We start from the raw sequence: 26,283 nt of genomic DNA, 5'->3' as shown, positions 1-26,283 counted from the left end.
TCTCGCTTGATTGGTACACAATATTATCTTGTGTGATTTGTACACAATATTATCTCGCGTGATTGGTACAAAATATTATCTCGCGTGATTGGTTCACAATATTATCCCGGCTGATTGGTACACAATATTATCTCGCTTGATTTGTACACAATATTATCTTGTGTTAATGTGTTGTGCACTAATATGAATCACTAAATTCTAAGTCTTGACCATTTTGTTTTTTTTCAAATGTGGCTAGTCTTATTAAACTTGTGATAAGAAAACTGCGATCATACTTAAGGCATTAAACGTATCAATTAGGAACCGATAATCACCTACCAGGGGTATATTTGTTACCAAAGCATATTGAATGGCATTAACATAAACATAACTTTTTATTGATGTATACAAAAAAAGAAAAATTGCCCCGCAGTAAAAACTTTGATGCTACCAACTTCTTTTCTCATCACGAGCAATAGTATATTGCTTGCACAAAGAAAATTTTGCGGGTTTTTTCCCCATGAAAAATAGTAAACGCGTATAAGCACTGGTTGTAAGTCTGCTTAGCCCCAATATGTCCTGAAAGTATTCCCTACTGTACTGGAACTTTGCCTGAAGCCGCCGTGTAACATACCCGGTGTCCAGTCATTACACCCCCTGGACGTTACACCCCTGGTCTTTACACCCTCTAAGCCTGGACATTACACCCACCAAGATATTGATTAGATTAGAAAGGTGAACCACTAATTGGATTTGTCATGTAAGATGACACTGATGAGATTAATTGTTGCTCAAATTATTTAATTGAGCAGCCATCATTTAAAACATTAATTTTTATTTCACCAGAATGACTGTAACAATATGCATCTAAATCATAAAAACTTTTTTTCAAGAATATACAGACAGAAACAACTTGAAGAAATAAAAATAAAGATAAATAAAATAAATATTTAGAATAAACAAAACACAATCTTAATTCATATACATTTATTTTTTATTTCACCATAATGTAAAAATAAGCATCTCAATCACAAATATTTTTTTCAAGAATATACAGACAGAAAAAACTTTGAAAACAAAATAAAATAATGATAAATACAATAATTATTTAGAATATACAAAACACAATCTTAAATGTATACATTTCTTTTTATTTCACCAAAATGTAATAATATGCATCTAAATCATTAATACTTTTTTCAAGAATATACAGACAGAAAAAACTTTGAAAATAAAATAAAAAATAATGATTGATTAAAAAAAAACTAAAATAATATTGCCAAGAAATCCCATTTCACTTTAAACAGTATATACACTTCCTGCTAGTGAGTTTAAACAATTGTAGACAATTTCTATACTTTATATTCTGCCGCACCGTACAACCTACTCACTAATCTCAAGAGTCTAACTTGCTATTAATTTAAAGCAAGTATTAATAAAGTAAAAATATCCTATATCTGTTGGTTTCAGTGAGTTTGTTAGATATTGAAATAGAAGTAACATATTGTCACTGTATGATATAAAACATTTTACTGCAGAATTCAAAGTGGCAGTTGTTTTATTAAGTACAATATCATTAAACTTACAAGTCAGAATTGATAATGAGGGATCATTGAAGAAATACTTTTTATATTGAAACACAATTAACAGGAATCTGTCACTTACTTTAGCAATTAAAGCATGTTTTCACAGTTTATGGGAGGGCCCTAATTGGCACTAGTCTGTGTATCTTTTATGGCCCCTAATAAACAGTTAGAGGGTCTTTGTCTGGCCCTAATGTGGCCCAAATAGGTCCAATGTTTATCTAAGTTATCTAATTTAGTTTTACAAACTGTGTTTCATAAATGATGACACAAAACTGTGTCAATGATTTAAAACACTAAATTGGGCCATGAGTCTTAATGCAACATAATTCACAATTATCACATGAAACAGCAAAATCAGAACTATTAACACGCTGTTTTACAATTTGCATCAATACACCAAAATATTTGTTTTGGGGGCATTTTGACAGAGTAACAGTGTATACCTGTAGTACGATATTCTCTAAAATTGTTCTGGTATATATGGGGACAATGAGTAAAAACAATTTGCATTGAGTAATTGTCTTATTAACTTTGTTACCTTTGATGTTTTGATATTCTTTTGCCACGACATAAAGATGCAATATTCTTTAGAATTCATAAAATCAAACAACAACATCTTCAAATGAATTTTAATAATAATGGTGTGAACAAACTCCTTTAATTTTAGGTGTTATTATTACACTTTGATAACTAACAAATTATTTGAAAAGATCGAAGAACAATGTTTTTCACACCAAAAAATTGTTATTTCCTAATTAACACTGCACATCAACAAGGCAGCCCTTATTGTATACCTTGTATACTTGGGTGAAAATAAAGAGTTGTTCTGTTCTGTTCTGACAAACAAACAATAAAAAACACTTGGACAGACCCCCATTGGACACACAGGAACATCATTAATCAAGTGAAGTGTGCCCCATGGTAGGTGTGATCACACCTTAGTAACCTAATCAATTATGTTTACATCTTGGTGGGTGTAATGTCCAGGCTTAGAGGGTGTAAAGACTAGGGGTGTAATGTCCAGGGGGTGTAACGACTGGAAATCACATACCCCACCCATCCGGCATGACAATGAAGTTAAAAAGCAGTCTGAATCGTTTGACGATCAAACCGGGTGCAGAACAATTATTATCATCATCTGTTGCAAGACGAACAATTCCCCTCCTCATATGCCCCAGCTATAAACGCTATCGCTCAGAAATCCAAAAACACCGGAGAACAGCCGAAAGATTGGAGAGATGCCCACAAGTCTGAAAGAAGGATGACCGTCATGCAGTGGAGAATTACCGCCATGTTTACGCACAAGAAATTACATACACGAGCGTTAGATCAAACGTAAAAACAACACGTTTTACGTTGCAAAAATAAGTTTTACCGGTACTTGAGTTTACGAATTTTATAGAAACGCTACTCACTTTTACGCTTTGCACTTACGCTCGGAGCTGCACTTACGTATGACTTTTGAACGTACGTAGTTCTAAGAAACGGCCCCCTGTGCCCCTTACTAGTGTCGCCTACAAACGTCTCATCTGTCACTTAATAGTAATTCGCCTTGACAAACACAGAGTCTCCACCTCACGCAATCACGGTTTTTTCTTTGGGTATTCCTGTGAACCCAACTAATAGTCGAGCGTAACGCTCAATTGGTCATTGTCGGCTCGGTTACTACTTACATGTACCCCGAGTACTTTTAAGTATACTTAAATGTACCCCGGGTACGGAAATATACCAACACGTACCCACAGGTGGAAGTAACGTACCCAGGATAGTATTTTTAATATATATATTTTTTAGGAGCCCAATATATTCAAATAAATATATAAAATCATTTTTAATGAGAAAAAAATTGACAAAGAGCCATGAAAAAAAATCCCCACCCTCTGATATCAGAGGGTGGGGATTTTTTTTTCACGGCTCTTTGTCAATTTTTTTTCTCATTAAACATGATTTTATGTATATATTTGAATATATTGGGCTCTTAAAAAATAAATAACAAAAAAATACTATCCAGAGTACGTTACTTCCACCTGTGCACGTACCCGGCCAATTTTGACTTTACCTGAGTTTTATTACTGCCAAAAATCAGATGTCGTAAAACGCGCTACGGAATAAGAAACAGAATTCACTTCGAAAAAACCTGCCTCAACATCCTTTTTTAATCCCATTTTCAACGCGACATTGACGGTATAACACGTTGTGAAATATACTAGCCTGTCTTTAACACTGTGGAATATACCTGTCGCGTGCACGGACTACTTTTCAAATGACGTCATGCGATATGCGCTAAAATTAGGTCGATATTGTTTGGTTCATTGATCGAATTTTAACTTAAAAATTAAGAATGTACAACAAGCCATACACATATCGCACAATTCATAAATAATCTGCAATGTTTGCTTTCCTATTTAATTCACGTTAGGCATAGAGCTGTGTAAAGTATAAGATGATAAAAATAGCATCACACTGGAATTGGGAACGTCCCATTTTGTACACGGGTATTATATACTCATTTATCTGTTTTGTAATGGAATGTTTTCCATTCTTTGTGTATTTATATATTACATTATTTTCTTGTACAATAAGGGCATTTACCACAGATAAATAAAACATTGTGCAAGTTTAAACATAATTATGTTTGTATGCAGAAATCTGCAAATGCAACCGAGTTTACCAACGGCTATTATTAGATAAACTGCTCCGGTTCATTTGAACAGCAGTAATGTAGAGTACATGACGTAGCGTGTGACGAAGAAAAAAGTTTATTGAGTTCATAAACTCATTTGAATAAAGTGATAGGATGGCATAAAGGTCTTTATTTAACTATGCTAAAATAATTAATAAAGACCCTAGATGCAAAATCGTCAATTATTGAGTTAAATGGATTATTATATGTATTTTAAAGGATAATTAAAGGTAAGATACTAGTTCTAACGTGTTTTGGTTTTTGTTTGTACTTTTTTCGTTCCCTGTTATCGGGAAAATGATTTTAACATGGGCGCCATTGATGCATCAGATCACACACGGCATACCCATAACATTATATATAAAAAACACGTTCTGCGCGTCCTTAAATTCGTCGTCCGAAGTCGGAAAACGTATTGCCCTGTATATTAAGTCAAATAAAGTGTCAGTCGCTGCAATTGTCTGTTTACTCGTCAAAATTGTCAAGGTCGTCGATAGCTAAAGAAACTTCAGCGTACAATTTATATAGTATTGACAGACCTGTACAAAGTCGCGCCAGTCAAAAATCATAAAAAGCGACATTTAAAGTTATGGTAGCCAGAACTAGGTCGTCGATGGTGTACATGTATGTTGACAACGACATAATTTTGTCAGGAGCAATCGCCGCCATATTGGATTTTGATCATTTTCTTTCGAAAATAAAATGAATTATAGTAAAGTAAAATCTTCTTTTCGCGGTCGTAATGTGTTACAATTCGCATACTGCGTAAAATTGAATCGAGGCATATGGTGATATTTTTACTTGTTTTACAGTTTGTGTGTGAATTTTTTAAAGACTATTTTGCGTACCAGAACAAATACATGTATATCACTACGCATGGTTACATTTGTTAGATTTTAAGCGCTTTAAAGACTGAATTAAAATTATTAAGGTTATTAGATCTATTTATGTTAAATGTAACGTTGAAAAAAATCATATGGGATAAATAGAATACAAGGATTAGCGTTGAATACAGAGAAATTTATTTTGCTCGGCCCGAACACCGAAAGCGCTCGCCAAGGCTCGCGCTCCCGGCGTTCTAAGCCTCGCAACATAAACTTCTCTGTATTCAACGCTAACCTAGTATTCTCTATGTATTATGAGTTTCGATAATATAGAGATCATTTTACAAAATGTATACATAAATATGACCACAATTATAAACAAAATAGCCAACAACGACCAATTAAGCGTTAGAATTCCCGGGTACATTTTATTTTTAGTACAGTATATTAACCGTACTCTGGGTACATTTAAGTAGTTCCCGAGCCGACAATGACCAATCGAGCAACAGTAACAACGGTACTCGCGATCTTTTCAACGTCTACGACAAAAACAAGTCGATACCTCCATCCGGGACTTCAGCAAGGATCTCAACACCGTCCACGCTGACGCTTGCTGCTGAAACTCAAGAACTACGGAATCCGAGGTAACCTCTGCTTGATCCCAAACTCCTCATCCGCCGAGAAATGTGTGTGATTGTTGACGACGGATAAGAGGAAGTTTTTCTTCCTGTGTGATGAGAAAATGTCTACCAGATTGATACGCTAATGACATCAAACGATTGTGTTCAACATATATTAGTTGCTGCATGCTAAAACACATTGGATTCTTGTGGATCTAATAGATTTATTTTGTATTTTTCCGAAAGTTACTACACATTTGAATATTTTTACATATATTTTAAGTTTTTAACTATTATGCTTTAAATGGGCGATGCACTTTAATTGAAGTTAACTATTTCTGCCAAATACTAGTAATTATTTTTAACCCGTGTTTCATAGTATTGAGCGTGTAGATGCTTTTTTAAAGATTATAAATACTTATACCATTTAATAGTATATAACATCAAATGAATTATAAATCTACAATGTGTCATTACATGTAAATTCATGTTAAACGTTTGTTGTATATTGACAAATAAAATATTGATGTATCATAATCGGTATGTTCTTGTTTTAAGAAGCGTTGTGCGAAAATGGGCCCTATGAAACATATGCGAACAGTGCAGCTCCAGATATGTCTCTGCGTATACTGATGAGGAGCCATTATGTCCACTAATGAGACCTCACAACCTTCTGGACTTAATAGCCGATATGGAAGCACTAGACCAGATTGCGCTAATGGACATGTTGTAAAACAAACACAAAACCGTTTAATTCTATACATGTAGTATAGTAGTCAAATCAAGAACATCTAATGAACCATTTGAATTGTATTACACTGTACATGCGTGCCATTTCACACTGTTTTATCAAGAGTAGTTCACCCGTACTCTCGACTGCATTATCTTTTCAAGAACATTAAAAACGGGTCTTGGAATTTTCGTGGGTGGATGTCCATGCTTGTTGATGGTAGGTCTGGGCCTTGGAACAAAATTGACGAGATCATTTCCGGCGATTAGAGCACGTTGTTCCATCTCGTATTCCAGTTCCATGGCGGCTTCATCAGCGAGGAAACTGTCACAGGGCGACACATAGAACCCGCTGTCACCATCGCTTCCGTTGCATGTTGAAGGCCTCGTAGTATTTGCAAAGATTGATACGCGAAGGAGCTTCAGCAGTTCCTTGAGTCGCGCATCTACTTCCGTTTCGGTGCATGGGAACCGGATTCTGCTGTCTGGATAGCGTAGCCTGTGTTCAATGCACTCATATTCTCTGGCAGATAACGCGATTTCGTCATTTCCCACACATTGCGCAGGTAATGTGTGCCTTTTGTTGCTTGTCTGATTGCTTTCTCGTTTGTGGTTGAAATTTTTGCAGCTCGTTGTGGCATTGCTGAACTTTTGGTTAGCAGCAGTAGTAGTTATATTCATTGTATTTGGTTTTGGGCTACGAATATCCTTCAGGTGTCGGCTCCAAGATGCAACTTGTCCTCCTGCACTTTTTGATACCTTGACTAAGCCTGTGTTAATCTTGGAAGTGGCCTTTTGGACGCTCATTTTCAAGCGATCTATCTGTCCGATGTGTCTCGGCATTGATATATGTTCAAGTGTAGACAATCCCTCCATTTTAGACTTTGGCTGCCAAGTATTCAGTTTTGATGTTGCTTGTTTCAACCGCACAGTTCTGCTTGCATTCTGTTGCTTTGCCTGCTGGAAATGGGCTATGGATCCGAACTTTCGTGGGTCTTTAACCGCTTCCCAGTTTTTCTGTCTGCCCATGGAATATTCGCTTCCAGGGTTTGGTTCCTTCCAGGTATCCAGTTTTGACGTGATTGCGTTTATCTTGCGATTTCTGGCAGCATTTTTCATTTGAACCATCCTGAAATGCGCCACTGAGCCGTATTCCTTTTCCTTTCCTGGGTCCAAATCACTGCAGCTTCTATCAACGGACTTCCATGTGTCCACTCGCTTGTGAATACCCTTCATGTGCCAAAGACTTTCCGCGTTATCCCTCCTGATTTTCCGGAAGTGAGCGACAGATCCATACGGTATAAGCTTTTCATCCGCCTGTTTCTCTGAATAACTGAATTCTTTGTCTGATGTGTGCCAAGTTTCAAACCTTTGTCCAGTCAGTGTTCCGCCTTTTGGACTTTTGTTGTTTTCATTGGCTATATCGTAGTTTTGCATTTCAGATGCCTGGATGTGGCTGATACATCTTGATGTGCTCAGTGATCTTTGAAGGTGCGAGCTGGCCTGTACGTTTTTAAGACGCTGCAGTTTGATAGCGTTTTCCATTTTGATTTTCTTCATATGCTCAATACCACCATACTTCTTAGCTGGAATGATATGGGAAGTATCAATATTAACTTCTGATGGTGGTCTCTGAGACATGAGTGGAGGTTCGCAAGAGCTATTTGAAGTTGGTACAGAATCGTGATTTTCCGCAGTTTGCTTGGCATATTCACATTCATCATCACGACGGGACTGTCTGATCTGCTCAGGCTGTGTTACATCGGACCTTCCGGCTTTTGGCGCAACGGTCCTGTTCACGGCACCACTGGCAGTGATGTTCTTCAGTCGCCTAATTTTGACAGCGTTCTCTATCTTTATATTTTTCATGTGCTCAAGGCTGCCGTACTTCTTAGCTTGTATGATATGGATGGCATCAACATTCTCATTTGTGTGTTTGTTCTGGGTATTCGCCGTATCTTTGCAAGGATCACTCGCTGTTGTTTGGACAATATCATCAATTGCATCGGTCGTGCAATCAGGAACGTGCTTCAGATTGTTGTCCTTGTTAGTCGGAATGTAGTTAGCTGCATTGAACTCGTCGTCATGATATTGACCGAAAGGCATGCGTTCTTGTACGATGTCCTGCTTGTGACCCTCAAACACGGTGATGTCATTGCTGTTCTGTTTGATGACGTACTTTACGTTTCTGGTATCCAAAGATCGACTGGCTTCTTCCTGTTGTGCTTGTTTATCTTGCGTGCAGTGTGTAGGCTGCTCATCAGACATAGAGCGATTCATTGGAGACAGATTTATTTTGTATCTTGATATTGCGTTTTCCAAAAGCGCGGCAAGATCGCCAAATGTGAATGGATGCATGCCGTTCACGAACTCGTCCTTCCTGTTAGTGAGCTCAAATGTGTGGCACGAAAATGTCTTAGGTTTGATCATATTGGAGCTGTAGTCATTCCCTTGTCGCGACAACTGCACATTCCTGATTACGTTCGGGTCAAACTTGTTCAATTAGTCAAGCGCTATCCTTCCACCTATGGAGTCTGCAATACGCCTACTTGCCGTAATGATCTTCATCCATTTCATGCGAATGTCATTTTCAATTTTAATCTGCCTCAAGTGTTCTATAGCTCCGCACTTATTTGCAGGCACAACTTTGAAAGACTCGAGTGGCGACCTAGGCGTTTTGATAGCACTGTCTTCGTTTGTTTGGATTGAACATGTTTCTGTGATACTCAGCGTGTCGTTTTCCCGAGATCCAAACATATTTGAGGAGAAAACGGAGTCATTTTTTGGCAACTGAACTTTGCGAATGACATTCATGTCTGACATCAAGGCTTCGTCCAACAACACAGACTGTTTCGCAACGTCGCAAACAACACCTTTACCTATGGTAGCTTTCATTCGATCGATATACATTCCATGTTTAAAACTCGCCAGCTTTGATGGCGTCATAGCGTCATCTCGTTTGTTGTCTGTTATTTCAAGTGCCTCTTCAGATGTACCCTCTGTGTTACTTATCGTATCGCTATCCTGTTCTTCTTCTTTGTGCACATTTTCAGGTTTTCTAACAATCTCTGTATCACAGCACATGTCGTGAATCTCAGGAAAGATTGTAGCTTGTTCCTGATCACCAATCTCAGGCTCAGCAGTTGAAATCGCTTCAGTTTCAAATTTTTCTTTGTTTGCTTCGTTAGCAGTGAACACCGACTTGACATATTCATTGGATGCGCCCGTTTCTCTCTCGGGCATTAAGACCGTATTTTGGGCTTCGTCTTTTGCGGTTGAGGAGTTGTTGAAGCCAAAGTTGTTGTCGTCTTTCATGGTGGTCTCCGTCGCGGTGTCTGGATTCTTTACATTCCGAGACTTGGTAGACAGTTCCGCAATCGTGGTCTGTTGGAAAGAATTGAATAATGATGTATATGATCACCGTTGAGCAACATTTTTTCATCATTTATATTTATAATATTCACCATCATAACTTGATCATTATAATTATGAATATCGGGTTACACTTTCAGTGTATACATGTATAATTAGTATCATCATCATGATCGTCATAACCATCGTCATTATCATCGTCGTTTCAACATCATCGTTATTTTATTAACAACAGCATCATCATAATAATCATAATCACAATCATAACAGTCCTTAAACAAATTGCATAAAATCATAGTATTGCATAAAACTAATTCGTCACAAAGCAAATATTTCATACAAAAATACATGCATCAAAAATCACTTATTGTATAAATGAAAAAAACCCATCAACATTCAGTTTTGACATTCAACAAGACTCACAAATGGTTCGTTCTGAGGCTGGGTGTGCAATCTGCGCAGCTGCACAATTTTTTCTGTCGTCTGCTGATTGACATGTGCGTCCATCATGTTGTGTGCTTCCGTTCCAATAGCAACGCAGCGGTCGGTTGGCGGTTCCTCTTTATTTCGAGACATGAGCTTTCTTCGCAATCGTCTTGCGATGTCTGAAATAAATCGCGGACCTTTCGTGAAGGATTTTTTTGCACTTCTCGTAGCGAAATTGGTATGTAAGGAATTCAGTTTTCTCGTATTGTTGCTTTTCACGTCAATTCATTCAAGAACAATAAGCCCGCATTTAAATCACAATTTAATGTATCTAAAGGACCGTATCTTTGCATTTGGGGGCGTTTTGCCTGATAATCGAACTTCATCAATAACGTATTTAAAATGTTTTTAAGAGTTTTGATGAAAATTTGATGAAACTTGCTGGAAAAAAAAACGAAAATGGTCTACCCAATGTCAGATATTATTAAAACAATATCCACCGCCGCATGTTACAGTTACAGTATATGATTATGTAAACTGTGTTGAAACTTAATGTATGTTATTTGCACAGACACTTCTTTTAAGATATGGGAAACGTATCCACGATTTACCAAAATTGATTCATTACTGAGCAATTCTTAGTTAAAACAAGTAAAAAAACTAATCTTTTTATCAAACGCTTTTACATAACATACATTAATTTAAAAATTAAATATTGTATTATATATATGCTTCATATAAAAAGTTACTTTACTTATTTTTTATTATTACTGTTATTGTTTATAGTTTTATAATTATTTATATTATTATTTACAACTATTACCGGTAATCGTTTACAATAAATGCTGTTGTTTTATTTTGCTAAACGACTAAAGGACACCAGGAGAAAATACAAACTCTTGGATTTTTAGCGAAGCTTTTAATGAAACAAATATCACGCTAATAATTATCGCGAAATATCTCAAGCGAAAATCCCCGCTTACCTTGTATTTGTAGATAAAATGTTATATATTTTATTCAACTATTTAAAAATCATCTCGAAGCTATGTGTGTTTAAAGTAAGTTGTATTCGTGACAAATTAAAGAAAATAAATATATGTTTTTGTTTTTACTTCAGCTTACTTAATTATAACGACTTAATTCGTATAGTTAGACCACTTACTTTGCGCTTTTTCTAAGACTCTTCTCGGCGACCTTGACCCTGACACGTCCCCGAACTCCTCCGGGATCAGTTTCACCAGTAGCTGGTCAGCGTTTCCGTCTTTGTTGCCAAACCGATGACGCAAAAAAGATATGGCGGATTCCTCTTTTTCTGCCGGAACGCTATTGTTATTTCCCATTCGATTTCATAGCTACATCTTTGAAATATTTTTTTTAGCTTAACTTCGCGCGCTTCGATTTCGCCGTGGCTAATAATAATGACGACGTTACTATGACGTTACGCGACATTACTGACGTTTGAGCGTCACATAACTTTCTATCTCTTTTCTTATTGGACGTTGGTCTCACAGCAAAGTCTGGTGACTTTTGCCTTGCTAAGATATACTTTCTCCCCTGTATCATTATAGGAACAACATTTTTAATGTGTTGATAGAAAATATATTTTCTGCTCGGACAAGTCTCCTCCGCTATAAAAATATATCAATCAATGACATCATACATTTTAATATCGACTCTTTATTACATAGAAAAGTCATGACATGCTAGTCTGCGTTTAAACGGCCATCCAAAATGGCGCATACGAAATACATGTATTCGCCTTAATTGGAATCTAAATGTATCGCCCCAATTAATTTTATAGAATCAACCATTCAGCAAAATAATATGCAATTATTAATTGACTACATTGGACTACATGGTTATGAACCGTGAACGTGACGAATCCTCGTTACATTACTATCCATCGCATTTATTATTCTTAGTTATAAGAAGAATTTTCGCTCTTCGAGTAATTTTACATTGGGCCAAATTATGCTTTACTCTGATGTTATGCTAGAGCAAAATACTTTATGTTCAATTGGGCAGATATTTTGAAAATTCCAATTCGTTTTATTGTAAACTTGTATATATATCTGAAGGATGTGCTCCGGGAGACTTTAAACAAGCTAGGGTTAAGTCTTTGCACAAGAAAGATAGTAAGTTAGATGTTGGAAATTATAGGCCAGTCAGTATACTTAGTGTAACTTCTAAAATTTTAGAAAGAGCAATGTACATACAATTGGAATCTTTTTTAACGTCAACAATATTTTTGATGAGAATCAATCAGGATTTATAAAATCCTATTCTACCGAGAGTTGTTTTATTCATCTTCTAGATTCTATTAAATTAAACACCTCAAAAGGATTGTATACTGGAATGGAAATGTTGGATCTACAAAAGGCCTTCGATACACTTAATCACAATATTATTTTTGGAAAACTAGAACTTATGGGCATACGATCAATTCCCTGGTTTAAATCTTACCTATCAGATAGAAGTCAAATTGTTAGTATTGGTAACTGTTCCTCTAATTCTAACCATGTTTCGTGTGGTGTGCCGCAAGGCAGTATTTAAGGGCCTCTTCTCTTTCTTTGTTACGTAAACGATATGATTATAAGCATAGACAAAAAATGCAAACTTATTTATACGCTGATAGTACACTTTTATTTAGTCATAAAGATCCTGTTTTTACATCCCAAAAGCTAGATCGTGTTTAAGAATGTTGTTTTGAATGGCTAGTGGATAACAAGTTGTCACTACATCTCGGCAAAACAGAGTATATTGTGTTTGGGCCAATACGAAAAGTAAGCGAACTGAAAGTGTCTCCAGTAAATTGTAATGACCATACGATAGAAAATGTTAAAAAGGTTAAGTATTTGGGCCTTCAGATTGATGATACTCTTTCTGGTGATAATACTGTAAATAGCATCGTTTCTAAAGTAAATGCAAAACTTAAATTTTTATACAGACACAAAACTTTTAAAACTAGATTTTTATTCTAGTAAACGTTTAAGTTCAGCTGTTTTACAATGTAATTTTGATTATTGTTGTGTTTCTTGGTTCCATAGTTTAAATAAAGCCCAAACGAAAAAAAACAACAACAAATTATGCAAAACAAAATTATCAGATTTATTTAAGATTAACGAACCAAGAACCTCTATAACCAATGACAGTTGTGTACAATTGAAAATGTTAAATGTGGAAAACAGAGTGAAACAACTTAAATTAAGTCATATGCATAAAATGTATTATGGAAAATGTCCTTCATATCTCAGCAAGAACTTTGAAAAATCATCAAGATCTGGTAAACGTAATTTTATAATACCAACTGTGACAAATGATTATTTCAAAAAGACGTTCAAATACTCTGGGCTTACAGACTAGTATTCCCTTCCAGAGGACATAAAAAAAGTGGAAATTATTGACAAATTTAAAAGAATTGTTAAGAAACATCCACAAGACAGACAAACTGAGAGAAGTGAGGACATATATATGTATTATTGATTTAAGAATATGACTGTGATATAAAAACAATTAGAATACATACTATTAAATTGAAATGTTTCCATATTTGCAATAATATTTGTTTACCTAAGCCTCATGTTTGGTGATGTTATACACTTTTTGTTAACATTGGTTTAGTTGTAGGGTTGAGACGAAACGCTAAGTAATTCACATGTTTTCTCTAAATCAAACACCAAAGTATATGTGTGTAAGTTAGATCACATAACAACTTGATCATTTTTTTCGTACTTTGTATGCACCCGATTGGAAATAAGCTCTCAGCTTTATGGGTTATCCATAGGTCAAATTTAGCATTTCAATTGATAACTAATTTGTACAACTGTACTAAAGATATAGTTCTAATTTATTTAAATATTCATATAATGTTTGATCATTATAGCTTTCAGAATGACAGTGATGTAACTATGTTTTTATGTATTGAGATATTGTTTTATGCGTTTGACCTATAATGTAAATAAATGAATAAATAAATACGTGCAATGATTTGAATTACATATCTTACACTATTAACACACAGTTTTCAAAGTTTATTTAAGACACGTTACTGATCATAACAATAGAGTGAACAGCTAACGTTTTGATCAAAGTTCAACCATTTATCGTCCTATTCCTCTTAAAACACATATTTAAGGAAAGAAAATAACATCTATAAGGGTAATTTACGGTTAATGCTAACAATCATATATCCGATTTTGGCAATCAAAATAATATTTCACCATTCAAACATTATAATGTCATGTTAAGAAAAAAAGCACTACTGACAAGTGTTCAGTTATTTAGAACAATATAAATAAGTATATATAGTATACACGTTTACAAAAGCATGCACAGGCTGGGAATGTCGAAGACGCTATGGCGTCGACAGTGTCCACGCCAGAAGACTTTGAACACAGCATACGTTAGTACACAGATAACGCTAGATATCGTTCTTTGATTACGCCTCCGTAGTAACTAGAGTTGGCCTGACGTCCCCGCGACGTCTACGCAGCGATGGCCGCGGCGAACCGTTTATCATTGGTGACCTCGTTCACGCACGAGATGGGGACCAGGGGGTGGTCGGTCTTCATCAGGTAGTTCTAGACATAAATATACCCACGTTTTAATTCAAGATAAAAATCCATTTATTTGGCGGTGCTATTAAAATGGCACAACATTACCATGGATATAACATACCTCGGAAAGGACATCTCAAAACATGCATACAATATTCCATGTGATAAGACACATATCGAATACAACGTTATTCTCTACATAGCATTACAAATAAAGAAAACTGATATATTTCCAAATGAATAAAAAAACAAGGAAGTCTGACACAAAACTTATCGACATTTTGCAGTTGTGACGTTATTTTGAGCAACTCACGTGTGCGTAGGTCATGGCGTTACGTCTCTCGTTGATGGACGTCTTTTTACCGATCCAGACAAACAGCTCGGTCTTTGTATCCAAAATGAACACATCCTGTAAACACAAAATACATAGCATTATCACTCAGGGGCAGATCCAGGATTTCTGGTTAGGGGGGGGGGGGGGGGCGAAATATTGAATGATTTGCTGGAGCCCTGCTAGGGGCTCCAGGAGGCGAAGCCCCCGTAAGCTCCACGATTTTAGTGATTTCAAAGGCTTTGACAACCACTTCTCGAGCATGTGACGCCTTATATACTTTCATCAAAGTACCTTCTTATCATGCCAAACAAGTGCATAGTTAATAGTTTGGGGGTCCAGGAGGGCGAAGCCCCCCGGAAGCTCCACGATTTTGCGATTTTGAAGGCTTTGACAAGTTTAAATAGGTGATTTAGATCTAGTAATGTGTGAAACATCAAATGAATTGACTTAACTTTGGCGATTTTAGGGGTGGGGGGCGTACGCCGCACCCCCCCCCCCCTGGATCCGCATATGAACACTTGTAACTTGTCGGTAGCAAGGTGCAACGATTGAACCACTCTGGATCAGCAGACGATTTATTCCATATATATATATATATATATATATATATATATATATATATATATATATATATATATATATATATATATATATATATATATATATATATATAATACTGATCCTCTAACTTAACTAAAAAAAAGGAAAAATGACCGTAGAATATTCCTCATTTTTTCTAAAACCAGGAATTCACGAATTTTCGTTTCCACCAAAAAGTCATTAAAACTCGAAATATAATGCCGACAGATATAAAAACGAATGTACTGTTATTAAGAAATATTTATATCAGCATTTAGAATGTAAGCAAGATCTTGTGGGTACACATCACATCCACGTAGTGCTTTTCTTTTTTTTAATTTAGTGAAGTAAGAAAAAATTCTTTCTTTAACTCTCATTTTGCTTGCACTTTTGAATAATAACTGCCTACCTTTATACCCTAGCCGCGCTCTGGGAAAACAAGGCTTAATGCATTTGCGTAAAGTGTCGTCTTAGATCAGCCTGTGCAGTCCGCACAATTTAATCGGTTACGAAACTTTCCGCCTCATCTGGATAATCGCCAGGAAGAGACTTTTTAAACGTAAAATTCCATAAAGGCGGACAGTGTCGTCCCTTAGTAGCCTGTGCGGACTTCGCAGACGAATCTGGGAGCAGACGTTACGCATGTGCATTAAACCCCGTTTCCAAGAGCGCGGATCATATAATGTCTAAGTTAATACTAGTTTATTCAACCGACTATCGCGTTTCCTTGGTTACGTACGTTGCTATCAAGTGCAGAGCGGCTGATCTCCGAACCTCTCTTTTCCGGTTTCATAGACAGCTTACCAGAGACGTCCGACAATCTGCAATCAAAGACGAGAATGCTCGCTTAACGTATTATATCAATTCTTCAGATATAAATTGTTAATAGGAAACGCCTGTGTTTTGGAACTGATGTTATTTAAAGTTTATTGTCACAACGACTTGGCAGAGGCTTCGGAAAATCTGCGAGCATATACGATAATGCTCGTTGACACATTATGATAATTTCGATATAAATTGATCACAAGAAACGCCTGTGTTTTAAAACTCGTGTAATTTAAAGTTTATTGTCAAATTGACTTTGCAGTCCATCTACAGTATTAAGCCAGTTTGCCGTCATACTATCAACTAGCCAACATACAGTTATGCCAGTCCGTTTTTTACAAGTAGTATCACATGTTTAAATAGGTTCTTTAATAGGCGTCAACGAATTATCGTCAGTATAGAAGCAATTCATTTGTGAATAAATAACAGTATCACAGTTTCCCTTATCGCGCGTTTCTTATTGATCCGGTTATTTTTTTATATTGTAGTTGTTGTGGAATCAGTTTGAACCATTATTGTAGGAATCAAGGTGCATGTGTTTGCATAGCAACAGCTCCTACCTCCACAGCTCCTTGACCTTGTCTTTAACTTCCGGTTCGGCGTCATCAGCGTCCGGCTGTTCGTCGAGGAACTTGTAAAACTCGTCCTGTAAATACACGCGTGTAGCAAGGTTACCTAGCAACGACCACGCATGCGCACCGCATACAAAACAGCATATCGTGCGTTTTAAAAGCTAGTTCGATACAAATACAGTGAAATTAGTAAAAACAAAACAGCGAAAATATTATAATTCTCTAAGCTGGAGGTATATGTCTTTCACTGAAAAGGCACAGTTCCTTTTGAACAAAAACATTAATGAACATTTTCAAATTTGATGGAAGTAGATGGGGCAGACACCGTTGCCCTCTCGACACGATTGAACCAAACAGACGAACATTTTCAATACGAAATGTTGATGGAAGTAGATGGGACAGACACCGTTTCCCTCTCGACACGATTGGGCCAAAAAAGACAACTTGACATACATTTGCCATAGATGGTCACTGAGAAATTTCATTCGTTTAAAATATCATATTCATGAAGATTCTTCAGCTTTGAAAATAACTTGTCTGCCTAAACTGGTCGTAGAAAAAAGCCTTCTTTGACGATCACCTACACGTTAACGTCATGTAGTTGTGAAAGTTTGAGCGAATTCCACCCAGTAGTTGAAAACGAGTAGAGTGCACACAACGAAAGGAAATCTGTATTCGATAGTAGACAAAATCACAAAGGTACATAATTCTGCCACATTTCGTCAAAAATTGTTTACTTTACTTGCACCCACACATAAACCTTCTTTAGCTGTTAAAGTTTAAGCTTAACCACTTGTAGTTAAGCTGTGTTAAAACAATTTCGGGAACTACTATATACATGTGTTGAATGTTGGCAAAAAGGCAATCGACAAGTTTTCCTCTTAAACTTGTCGTAGCTGATATACCTTCCTTTACGAGAATCCACACAGTGAAGTAATTCCGTTATTAATCTTAGTTCATCCAGCTTTTAAAGAAGAATTGAGAACACACAATTTCGGGTCGTAAGTTTGTTTTTTTACGTAAGTACAGGCGGGGGAAAAGTGCAATGCTTAAAACCTCCACATATACACATCGTATAGTTAAATATGAAATATTGTAAATAAATACCGGTGCGTCTATTTCATGTTCGGGGAGGGGGGGGGATTACCTTGCCGTTCACAAAATAAACCATTGGCTACAAATTTGAAAATTGTTCTTAAGCCATTCCCATTTGGCTGCAACGTTTTCGTCATAAATCCTCAAAAAGATATAAAATGTGAAGAATGCAAAAGTTTTACAGTAAATTTGGCTAAGAACGTTTTGAGCCAGGGGGAGCCCTGGTGTTGCCTTTTCGATCGTGATGACTGTCGTATACATACATCGGGCCTACTGTACTGACCTCAGGTGCGATAGGGTCCTCATCTAGACATTCCACGTGACACTTTCCACCCCTCTCTGTCTGTAGTCCCTTGATGTATTGAAGGGCCTTGATATCAACAAAATGTTATATGAACAGAAGAGTACAGAACAGTCATTTGATTACAACTTGTACATAGTGCTTCGTCAGTCTTAAAGCCACATACATACTCAAAATCAACGAATATTTCGTAAAATAAAGTTAACCCATAAAAAAATCAGTGTTCCTTATAGCAATAGCAAATATTTCAACGCTAGATGTGGTATGAAAACATATATTTAACGAGATACAAAAAAATCTCGTTTTTATTTTGTGTGTGACAATATATTCCATTTGAATTTCCCGCGACGATATCCGCACTTTTACGAGTAAACGCGAGATTGGCTTCGGGCGGCGTCGTGAGCACTACGCATTTGTAATGAGCTTCCCGAAGCCAATCTCGCGTTCGATCGTAAATGTTCGGCTATCGTCGCGGGAAATTCGAATGGAATGTATTGTCACCCAAAAAAAGAAAAAAGCAGCAGAATAGTCTGTCAAATCTTATAATTGTGTTATTTTTTTTTCTTATCGACGAAAATTAACTTCGTATTTGAAAGGTACTTTCTTTGAAGAATAGGTCGTCCTTTGTTAGTTGATCAGAGAATGTCTATCCACAAAGGATTGCCTGTTGACATCAACGTTCGAAAATGGAAAAGTCAGATGGCGATGAACAAATGTATCGGGTATGCCGCATGTAGATTTAATCTCATAATTGCAGCAAACAAAACAGTTAACTAGACATAAGTAAACATGGTCATTTTAATCCATACATCTTGACTAGAACATTAGCGAGAAGAGGTTTGACTTGTACATGCCAGCTAGTAAAAAGTGTGTCAAAAGAAGAGTTAAAGAAGAGTTGATTATACACTAAAAGAAAAGATATTGACGAGTTTTAATGCTGCATCATGCTTGACGTAGGGGTACACTTTTTGGATTTTGTCTTATTCTTTGGTGAAACAAGAATTTGAGTTTGAACAAAGCCAGCTGTGTTCTACTGGAGTGTGTAACCTTTGGAATGCTGATTATATTTGAATCGAGGCATATAGCGATATTTTGTCTTGTTAAACGGGAAAGATCACACATAAGTTTGATATTACTGCGCAAGGCGCGATTTACTTATTTTTTATATACATTTTCCAAAATTTAATCTCTAATATTTGTATTGTCTCCCTAAATATTTTTTTATATTTATATTGTAGAAAAAGTAGATATAGTCGTCTCAGAAAGGCTGACTTTTTTGTGAAAACATTTCTGTAAACCATTCTTCAACTCGTCGAATAAATTCAAGTACACAATAAACCAACTATAGTATTCTCTAAAGCCACCTTCATTTTCTCGTCCTTGTTAGCGCCGGTGCCGTTCCATTGGACGAGTTTGAGCCCCAGGTCTAGGATGTAGACGTCCGTATGGTCTATGAGACTCTTGCAGCGCGGTTTTTCCGTAACAACCACCCCCATCCGGTCGCCATGGAAATGAAGAAGGCGGGGCGTGTACTCCTCGGGTTTCACGTGCCGGAAACCGCTGTTCGCGCCGCCTTTCATGGTACTATGGAGAGGCGTAATATAAAACCCTTAATAAAAACAAAACGGGAACCATGGCGGATAATTATGGCAATGCAATGAAAAAGTGTGTTACTAATTTATTTACTTTTATTTTAATAATTCTGCAATCCTAAAATAGGTATGCATGTAAGTTTACAATAGTTGACACACAATTTCAGCTAAAACAATATTAAGTTAAGTAACCCTTCAATAAACCCTTCCATCTTTCTACAATCAAAGTTCCTTTAAGATTGGTGAAGGATTTCTAAGCTTAAGTTACCGACCGACAGCCGGTCGATACCCCGCCCATCCGCCATAACACAATATAATAACCAGGATTTTATTCTTTGTTGAAAACAACTAGTAAAACACATTCACAATTAATATATAGAACAATAAATTATAATTTGTGCCAAATATATAACCGCTTTAATTTGTTTGTGATGTTTTCGGCCATATACTTAATGTTGCACCAAATTATACTCTGAACGAATATTCACGCGGAACATCAACATTTTACCTTCCGACTCACGTGATTGCCTAAAAGTAAGCCCCATATCTACACACTCGACTCACGTGATTGCTTGAAGTAGGTCCCCAATTTACACTCTAGACTCACGTTATTGCTTGAAGTAGGTCCACAATCTACACTCTAGACTCACGTGATTGTCTTGAAGTAGGTCCCCAATCTACACTCTAAACTCACATGATTGCTTAAAGTACGCCCCAGATCTATAATCTAGACTCACGTGATTGCTTGAAGAAGGTCCCCAATCTACATTCAGACTCACGTGATTGCCTTGAAGTAGGTTCCCAATCTACACTTTAAACTCACGTGATTGCTTAAAGTAGGCCCCAGATCTACAATCTAGACTCACGTGATTGCTTGACGAAGGTCCCAAATCTACACTCTAGAAACACGTGATTGCCTTAAATTAGGTCCCAAATCTACATTCTAGACTCACGTGATTGCTTCAGTAGGTCCCAAATCTACAATCTAGACTCACGCGATTTCTTTAAGTAGGTCCAAAATCTACACTCTAGACTCACGTGATTGCCTTGAATTAGGTCCCCAATCTACATTCTAGACTCACGCGATTGCTTTAAGTAGGTCCCAAATCTACACTCTAGAATCGCGTGATTGCCTTAAATTAGGTCCCCTATCTACATTCTAGACTCACACGATTGCTTTAAGTAGGTCCCAAATCTACACTCTAGAATCACGTGAATGCCTTAAATTGGGTCCCCAATCTACACTCTAGACTCACGCGATTGCTTTAAGTAGGTCCCAAATCTTCACTCTAGAATCACGTGATTGCCTTAAATTGGGTCCCCAATCTATACTCTAGACTCACGCGATTGCTTTAAGTAGGTCACAAATCTACACTCTAGAATCACGTGAATGCCTTGAAGTAGGTCACCAATCTAAATTCTAGACTCACGTGATTGACTTGAATTAGGTCCCCAATCTACACTCTAGACTCACGTGATTGCTTTAAGTAGGTCCCAAATCTACACTCCAGACTCACGCGATTGGTTTAAGTAGGTCCCAAATCTACACTATAGAATCACGTGATTGCTTGAAGTAGGTCCCCAATCTACACTCTAGACTCACATGCTTGCTTGAAGTAGGTCCCCAATCTACACTCTAGACTCACGTGATTGCTTGCAGTAGCCCCCCAAATGTACACACTGGACTCACGTGGTTGCTTGAAGTAGCTTCCTAATCTACACTCTAGAATCACGTGATTGCTTAAAGTAGCTCTTAAAATCTGCACTATAGAATCACGCGATTGCCTTGAAGTAGCACCTCAATCTACACTCTAGAATCACGTGATTGCTTGAAGTAGCTCCTCAAAACTGCACTCTAGACTCACGCGATTGCCTTGAAGTAGCAACTCAATCTACACTATAGAATCAAGTGATTGCATTGAAGTAGTTCCCCAATTTACACTCTAGACTCACGTGATTGCCTTGAAGAAGCTCACAATCTACACTCTAGACTCACGTGCTTGCTTGAAGTAAGTCCCCAATCTACACTCAAGACTCACGTGATTGTTTGAAGTAGCTCCCCAAATATGCACTCTAGACTCACGCGATTGCCTTGAAGTAGCTCCCCAATATACACTATAGACTCACGTGATTGCCTTGAAGTAACTCCGGAAGAGCTCGGATTCGTGACCCTGGACCTCGCGGTGCTGTACCGGCACATCGTTTAGGAATGTGTCGAGCTCCACCGTCTTGTAGGCCGCCGTGCCGTACTCGTCCTGAAACATCAAATATACGTTCCAAGTGTCAGTTAAGTAGACAGTATAAAGTACTTCCCAGTGCGTAATATCGGGACTTATCTGGTTTGTTAGATATACCCAGGATGTATGCGTGGTTTACATTGGAAAAAAAAACATGCCGAAGGTGATTTATTCTTGTTTTAATTAAACATTTGACATAATAAATTCGTTCATCCATCCAATGACGTAATGAACTAAAATGCATGTGCGGCGAATAAATATGGTTTTACGGTACACTATAAACGTCGTGAAAACGCCTGATATCTTATCTGGAAATAGAGACAATACATACGTGATGTTGCTTTTACAAAATGGAAATATGACATGTATCTCCCTTTCCGGTAATGATAGTTGGCATATTACACTGAAAAGCGAGCAAATGCTATTGTATTTAAGCAAAAAAGTATTGCAGCATAATGGCTGATAAAACTCTTGATTTCATATATATTGTTTTCAATATTTCCAAACTTTTTAGAATAAACTTAGATTTTTGTTAAGTTATAGCATTTATTCAATGTTCTGTTCCACTCAGTTCGGTTATTAATTTAATCTGCAGGTTGTCTTATCTGTCAACGTTGGTTTATTACTTTTTTCTGTTAAATTATCATGTTTATCTATACTGTTATGGACGTGTAGGCATGAGTTACTGGCTATTTTATTTGAATTTTATTGACGGTTTAATAATTTACACGTAGCATTACTTGATATTAACATCAAATCATCTTCACTGAAAACGATACGTAATGGCAGATATGCTGAATGAATAATCGAATATACCGGTAAGTTCTTAAGAGGAAACATCTCATTCAGCCACGTACAAGGTGCACTGTTTGCCATTTGACGATTTTTCACACAAGAGGTGCCCTTCCTCCTCATTTGCCTCTTTTCAGGCCCCTGCGATTTTTAAGTGTGGCTAAAAAGTCCTACAACCTACACCTTATGAGTGTATAAAAGTTAATGACCTATAACTCATCCTCGGGTTATTTCTCAAGTGTCATTTTAAACTTGTCATTTTAATTGAACCGCGATGTGGAAAAACCGGGCGTAATGCATATACGTAAAGTGTCATCATAGATTTGCCTGTGAAGTCCGTGGTCCGAAGTCAGGCTTATAAATGACGACAAGTTCCGCCTCAGAAGAGATTATCCATTTTAAATTAAATATAAACAACAACATAAAAGCATTAAGCCCCGTTTTCCCAGAGTGCGACTCAATACTAAAGCAAGCGTTACAGATTGCTTGAGGATAATGAAGAAAGTGGGCGACGGATGCTTTGCCAGGCTATTAAATACATTTGTAAGTTACTTAGTGACTTGCGATGCTGTATGACTTGCGATATTACAAACATTTCGAGTCAGTCCTTTCCTAGCGCTCAAAAGGTCGTTGTCGGCAAAGGTACTACTGAAAAGTACCCCGGGTACTCTGAAGTATAATACAAAGTACCAGGGTACAGAAATATACCAAATAATACCCCGGATTATGGCCGAGGGCCTTTAAGCTTATGTTCCGTTCTCTGGTGTACATTGAAGTACTTAACCCGAGGTACTATTATGTGGTATATTAGCCGACAACGACCGAGTGTTCTCTACTAGCCCACCTGTGTGCTGTACTTTCCAATCCAGAAGTGAACGTCATATAGGAGCTGTTCGGAATCCCCGTCCTTGTACGTCTGAAAGGCAAAAACACTACAGTTTCAGTAACAAATAGATATAATTCTGGGAAAACGGTGCTTAATGCATGTGCGCAAATATTGTCCAAGATTAACCTTTAAAAAGAAAATTAAAGCTGAAAATGTGGTCCTACATTATCCTTTGTAGCATGCAAAGGCTTATTGCTCCGACACTTTACGTTCGCACATGCATTTCCGAGAGTAAGACTCACACATTTTCTTTGAGGTCAATACAGCCTAGGGCTTAAATTTTCTTTGAGGTCAATAACGTAACAATCCTCGGGCTTAACCTTATAAAAACGGGAGGCGGAAAACTACAACGGGCGAGGCATGGTATGGTATTGCGCAAGGGGGGTTAGAGGGTTAGGGTTAGGGTTTGGGTTAGTGTTAGGGGTCGGGTTAGGGTTTGGGTTAGCCTAAACCCAACCCTAACCCTAACCCGACCCCTAATCCTTACCCTTACCCTAACCTTTTTTGGGGGTTATCACCCCTGACCATGCCTCGCCCGTTGTAGTTTTCCGCCTCCCTATAAAAACAGGTCAAAAGCCTTTCCTTGGAAGTAACAGCATTTTGTGTCTCTTATAGTGACACCTAGAACGCCCAATGTACAACGGATATTTCGCATAACACTATTTTTGAAATACAAATCATGTCCATTATTAACATTTAAATAAATTTAGCGAATCTGGAAAGAGACAATAACTCGATAACGAAATACTTCTCACGTTGAGAATGATGTACGAATCACCGTCGTAGAATTTACCGTAGTCTTCCTTTGGCCAAGAAGTAATCTTGAAATTCTGGAAAATAAAGCAAGAATATTACAATACATGTCAGCTTCACACCGGTACTACAAGTTAAGTTATTTGTATACCTCAGTGTTAAAAAAAATCGCGCCCCGTGAAAACGTGATTACAATGTGCTTAAAGTGTCGTTCTAGATTAGCAAGTGCAGTTCGCACATGCTAATCAGGGACGAAAAATTACGCTTAAACTGACTTTTCGCGAGAAGATGCTTCCTTTAAACGTAAAAATACCATAACAGCGGAAAGTGTTGTCCGCACAGGCTAATTTTAGACGACACTTTACGCACATTGTCCCAGAGTGCGGCGCATTTGTTCGTAACGTTACGTAAACTAAACATCAACGAGCTGTTGCCATTGCGCCGTCAAATCCACTTCCGACTCACCACGATGCGCCAGATCTGCAGCCCGGGTTTCTGACCAGCCGTCTGCCAGGCGGGCTCCGTTGCAGCAGACTCCTCTGCAAGCCAAAACCAGGGCGCATATTCACCAACTTATTCTTAGACTTAAGAATAAAGAATAGGTTTCAACCCCAGAATTTGAACTTCAAAGTTTAAATATGACAAGGCTGTGAGAATCAAGCGTATGTCATAAACATAAACTTTTCTAAACAAGGAATAATGCAATTTTAGTTGTTTACTACCATGCTAGAAATAACTTTCAAGTGGATTTAGAGCATAACAGTTTGGATAATATTTGTTAATTTTAGACTCAAGTCAAAGAATCTGTTTGTGAATGCGGGCCCAGACGTCAGATGTACATGAATGGCAGTGAGCTCAAGTCAATGCTAGCGAACATTCATATTTTAAGCATTGACTAATAATAGGTTGTCTAATAAAATGACAGTGCATACACTATTTTCAAACAAGCGAGAAAACACTTATGGATATTAAAAATGTGGTTTCGTTGTTGAATAGCCATTAATCGAACTAAATATTGATTTAAATATAAAGCTTTTGCATAATTATTGTTTCTTCGAAAATTATGAAAATATGTCAATTCCTAAAAAACGCTGTATGTTAGTATCACGTAAGGTTGTGCACGCTTTGTCACGGATTTAAATCACAATTGCGTCGAAAAATCCTTTTCTTCGAATTATTCATATTTTATATAAATCGAAATATAATAGTTGTTAAAGTAAAGAAATATAAAAAAATCTACAAAATACACGCATAGTGTGAACCAGCCTCCTGAAGATAAGTTTTCTTTTATCACCATCCCTTTATGTTACGGAAGCGGTCTCGACAATACAAATTGTGTGTTCGTATAATGCGACATAAAACCGGATACACTAATATGTTATCGCTCGAAAATATCATCAACCCTCAATCACTAAAGGTAAATTATTCAGAGTTATAAGAAACTCTCGCATGCAACAAAATACTATTATCGTGTTACTTTGACAATAGACAGATAATAAAGCATTCAAATTTAACGTCACGCATGCATTATGCGCTTAAAAT

The 26,283-nt window shown here is 37.1% G+C and overlaps 2 protein-coding genes across 4 annotated transcripts in view; both read right to left on the bottom strand.

The window, feature by feature from the left end:
- Positions 1-6,441: 6,441 nt before the first annotated feature.
- The window catches only part of LOC127881770 (uncharacterized), a 136,378-nt gene continuing 116,536 nt past the window's right edge, over positions 6,442-26,283 (bottom strand). For 2 of the 3 annotated variants that reach the window (XM_052429908.1, XM_052429909.1), the window contains exon 3: positions 6,442-9,805. In XM_052429908.1, coding sequence (XP_052285868.1) covers positions 6,542-8,851 — 2,310 coding nt within the window. In that variant the 5' untranslated portion in view covers positions 8,852-9,805 and the 3' untranslated portion in view covers positions 6,442-6,541. Of the gene's footprint in view, positions 9,806-10,216; positions 10,399-26,283 lie in introns of all 3 variants that reach the window. The other variant, XM_052429907.1, reaches the window with a different exon arrangement.
- LOC127881789 (gelsolin-like protein 2) lies at positions 14,526-22,035 on the bottom strand. Its single transcript, XM_052429933.1, has 7 exons — positions 22,027-22,035; positions 19,846-20,065; positions 18,464-18,550; positions 17,074-17,159; positions 16,428-16,509; positions 15,089-15,184; positions 14,526-14,799 (listed from the first exon to the last, which is right to left on the bottom strand). Exons 2-7 carry the CDS (start codon positions 20,059-20,061, stop codon positions 14,704-14,706), a joined length of 663 nt encoding a protein of 220 aa, XP_052285893.1. The 5' UTR covers positions 20,062-20,065; positions 22,027-22,035; the 3' UTR covers positions 14,526-14,703.

Source organism: Dreissena polymorpha, chromosome 5 (genome assembly GCF_020536995.1).
Source record: "Dreissena polymorpha isolate Duluth1 chromosome 5, UMN_Dpol_1.0, whole genome shotgun sequence".
NCBI lineage: Eukaryota > Metazoa > Mollusca > Bivalvia > Myida > Dreissenidae > Dreissena > Dreissena polymorpha.
This window is presented reverse-complemented; position numbering and strand designations above follow the sequence as displayed.